Source organism: Polyergus mexicanus, unplaced genomic scaffold (assembly GCF_030449975.1).
Source record: "Polyergus mexicanus isolate NDT 795.1 unplaced genomic scaffold, iyPolMexi1.0 SCAF_78, whole genome shotgun sequence".
NCBI lineage: Eukaryota > Metazoa > Arthropoda > Insecta > Hymenoptera > Formicidae > Polyergus > Polyergus mexicanus.
The window spans coordinates 32,843-37,103 of NW_027223398.1; the positions used below are offsets into that span (position 1 = coordinate 32,843).

Consider the following 4,261-nt stretch of genomic DNA (forward strand, 5'->3'; position numbering starts at 1 on the left):
TTGTGCTCTTTAGCACTTCGCACCTCAGAGTGCGACCTGCGTAATCCGCAGTCACACATAGTTGTCGCACGCTTTAGCGCGCGGCACGGTTAAGTGAAAATTATAGTGCGTCTTCGCACATCCGCGTGCGACGGACCAGTCGTCACGCTTCAGCATCTCTACAACCACCAGGTGGTAAATTGTTGCTGAAAGGCTTCATCTTATCGGACTACCATCATGACGGACTCGCTGCAGGGCCTCCTCATCGAGCAATCTATTACAATAAGCTCGATGAAGCGAGTGTTCCCCAACTTTAAGAAAATGGGCAAGGCCAACGTCACGCAATACAAAGCGAAGAGTCGACTGGACGCCTTGGAGACATTATGGGAAAGGTGTCAACGTCTCAACGTCCAGCTTCAGCAAATAGCAACGGCCGACGAACAGCGTACAGTCCAATACTTCACCGAGGAGGAATTCTTTACGGCCGAGGACGTCTACCACGAAGCGGCGGACTACCTCGCAGACGTGATAGGTAAATTCTCTCGGTGCGACCCAAATGCGGCATCAACGGTAAGCGACATTTCTTCTCGCGAATTGTCTGGTGCGGTTTCATTGCAATTACCACGCATCCCGTTGCCGAAATTTTCCGGTAATTTCGCGGAATGGGAAAACTTCCGCGGAATATTCGAATCGCTCGTCGCCTCGAAAGAATCGCTGTCGAATACGCAGAAATTACATTATTTAAAAGCCAGTGTCACGGGCGAAGCCGCTGTATTAATTAATCATGTTAAGATTGCAGACGCAAATTACGATGGTGCGTGGAAATTACTTATTGAAGAGTACGATAATCAAAACGCGATTATTCATGCGCATATTCATGCTTTCGCTGATTTGCCTATTATGAAAACGGAATCCGCTGTCGAACTCAAAGGTTTACGCGATACCGTTGCCGCGTCATTAGCCGCGTTAACAAATTTAGGCAGACCTGTTGAAAAATGGGATGACTTATTAGTCTATATTGTTTCGCAAAAATTTAGTCCACGCACACGTAATGAGTGGAATCTGCAACGCGGTAAATCAACCGCATCTCCGACGTACGAAGAGATTCGAGATTTTATGACGCTGCGAATTCGAGGACTAACCGATCATTCTAAGTTAAATGCTTCGTCTCATAAAAATAAAGGCTCTAATCGGGCCTCGGTGAATAACGTAGCCACCGAAAAATGTTTGAATTGTTCCGGCAATCATAATTTGATGTTATGCGACGAGTTTAAACGTAAATCCGTCGAACAGAGAACTCAGTTTCTCAAATCACACAAATGTTGCTTTAATTGTTTAAAGGTCGGCCATTTCCCGACCTCTTGCAAGAGTAAAAAACGCTGTAATTTGTGCCGACGAGCACATCATACGCTCTTGCATCGTGCATCAAATATACCAGTACAGAAGATTAGTGAAAATTCTGTTTTGGAAAACAAAACTCTTAACGCTCAACCGAGCGGCTCAGCCACCCCTGAGATAAAGAACGAGACCGCCGTCGCTTCCGTTCAAACGATTCATTCGCCGCTGAAAAATCCGCCGAACGTGTTACTAGCCACCGCATGGGTAATACTGCGTACCATCGAAGGACGTAAATTTAAAGTTCGTGCGTTGTTAGATCAAGGCTCGGCTGTTAGCTTTATTTCGGAATCGTTGTGTCAAACTATGCGCACGAAACGTTCCCGCGCGAGCCTCCACGTACAGTGTTTCGGCGAACGATACAGTGGCGTAGCGAAATCTCAGGTGTCTCTTACTCTCGAGTCTTGTAATGGGCGAGGTTCCTCAACCTTTTCTTTGACTGCGTTCGTATATCAAAAAATTACGTCATACGCTGGCTCAAAGACTAAAACCGTAGATTATTGGCCGCATTTACGGAAATTATCTCTCGCGGATCCGGATCCGTTTAGCAATCATCCGATCCATCTGCTCATAGGATCAGATTTATATGGATCGTTATTAAAGCAAAAGGTAAAACATGGTCCGACCGGCACTCCGACGGCCCAGCTTACTGCTTTAGGATGGATATTATCCGGTCCTACCGGCACTTCTAATTCAATTACCGGCTCCGCGACTTCATTAAATTGCGTAACAATTCCTTCGCTCGATTCCCTCCTTCAAAAATTTTGGGAGATCGAGGAAATTTCTTCCGAAATTCAGCTGTCGGAAGAAGATAAAAAATGCGAACAACATTTTGTCGAAACACATCAGCGTGCCGAAGACGGCCGCTATATAATACGGTTACCATTTAAAACCAACCCTCCGCTCGATATAGGAGCTTCGCGCGAAACTGCCGCGCTTCTTTATTCGAAATTAGAACAACGCCTACGAAAAAATCCGGATCTCGCGAAACCCTATCATTCTTTCTTAAATGAATATCAATCTATGGGTCATATGGAATCTGTCTCCGACGAAAATCCGACGCTTAACCAAGCGGTGTATATACCGCATCATCCGGTACTACGCGAGTCTAGCAGCACGACGAAACTTCGCGTAGTATTTAACGCGTCGTGCAAAACGAGCAATGATTCTACATTAAATAATCATTTAATGACCAGGCCTAAATTACAACGCGATTTGTCCTCAATTATCCTTCGTTGGCGTCAGTGTCGTTATGTGTACACTGTCGAACTCAAAGAAGCTTCCTTGTTTTGGCTCCGTTACGTGCAACAACGTCATTTTCCATCCGAAATTCAAGCGTTAAACGATAAAAGTTTACTGCCAAGATCCAGTTCTTTGTTATCGCTTTACCCCTTTCTCGGGAAAGATAAATTAATTCGCCTTGGCGGGCGGATTGACCATTCGTCACTCAGTTATGATGAACGGCACCCTATAATTTTACCGAAACATCGAATTTCGGATTTATTAATCGCTCAAGCTCATAAAGCCTCTCTTCATGGAGGCACTCAATTAATGTTAAGAATTTTACGCCAAAATTATTGGATAATTTCAGCGCGCACCAGTGTAAAATCTCTTATACGTAGTTGTGTAAAGTGCGTACGCGAACGCGCACGTACCTCGCAACAGCTGATGGGGAATCTCCCCCAGCCCCGCGTCACGCCTTCGGCTCCGTTCTCGCACACAGGCGTCGATTACGCCGGGCCGATGAATATTATTCCGTCAGTCGGCCGCGGTCAACGATCCAAAAAATATTATGTTGCCGTTTTTATTTGTCTCTCGACAAAGGCCGTCCATTTAGAATACGTAGATGATTACGCTACTAACGGTTTTCTCTCCGCCTTTCGGAGATTTGCAAGCCGTCGCGGTCTTCCATCCGACATGTACAGTGATAACGGCACTAATTTTCAAGGCGCGGACCGCGAATTAAACACTACCTTTCAGCGACTTGTCGCTGACCCTCAAATACAAGACGCTATCGCTAATGATAACGTAAAATGGCATTTTATACCTCCCTCTGCTCCGCATTTCGGCGGACTTTGGGAAGCCGGTGTCAAAGGATTAAAGTTTCATTTGAAACGAGCGATTGGTTCTCGAACATTATCGCAGATCGAGTTCGCTACGCTGCTGTGTCAAATCGAAGCTTGCCTAAATTCCCGCCCGATTTCCGCGTTACATGATGATCCGAATGACTTTTCCGCGTTAACTCCGGGTCATTTTTTAGTCGGTCGCCCGTTAGTAAGTCCGCCTGAAGAATCTGTTTTAGATATCGATTCGAATCGGCTGTCTCGATGGCAGCAAGTGCGTGCGATTTTAGAGCAGATCTGGCGTTCTTGGTCTTCTGATTATTTGCATACATTGCAACAAAGGCGTAAATGGCAAGAAAACAAACCGGAGCTCAAAATTAACGAGCTGGTATTGTTGAAAAATAATTTGGCACCTCCTTCGAAATGGGAACTTGCCCGAATATTAGACGTACATCCGGGATCGGATGGGCATGTCCGAGTAGTTACATTGCGTACTGCCAAAACCACTCTAAAGCGACCAATAACGCAGATCTGTCAGCTACCGATATCAAGTGACACTGGCTCTTAAATTAACTTGCGTTTTCTTTATGCGTTAATAATTAAGTTTGACTTTAATTTTCGTCACGCTGTATATGTACATATATCTATGCTAAGAACGCCCATGTAAATAACCCTATGCTAAGATTTACTGATTAAGTTAATTCATGTATTTCGATGATCTTTATCTGTACTCTTTTCCTATTATTGTATGTTGAAAAATTTGCTGTAGAGCTCTTCGGACCGTCTGATCGAGAATTATCATTAAGATGCCGTGTATCGATTAT

The 4,261-nt window shown here is 44.8% G+C and overlaps 1 protein-coding gene across 1 annotated transcript; it reads left to right on the forward strand.

Moving 5' to 3' along the window:
- The first annotated feature begins 216 nt into the window (after positions 1 to 216).
- LOC138944046 (uncharacterized) lies at positions 217 to 4,005 on the forward strand. Its single transcript, XM_070314924.1, has 2 exons — positions 217 to 511; positions 992 to 4,005. The coding sequence occupies exons 1-2, from the start codon at positions 217 to 219 to the stop codon at positions 4,003 to 4,005; spliced, it is 3,309 nt and encodes a 1,102-aa protein (XP_070171025.1).
- The last annotated feature ends 256 nt before the right edge of the window (positions 4,006 to 4,261 follow it).

Bases quoted from the DNA above. Each gene is read 5' to 3' on its own strand.
- LOC138944046 (XM_070314924.1), top strand. From the start codon at position 217: ATGACGGACTCGCTGCAGGGCCTCCTCATCGAGCAATCTATTACAATA. The intron at 512-991 runs GTAAATTCTCTC...ATGACTTATTAG, and splicing joins CTACCTCGCAGACGTGATAG to TCTATATTGTTTCGCAAAAA.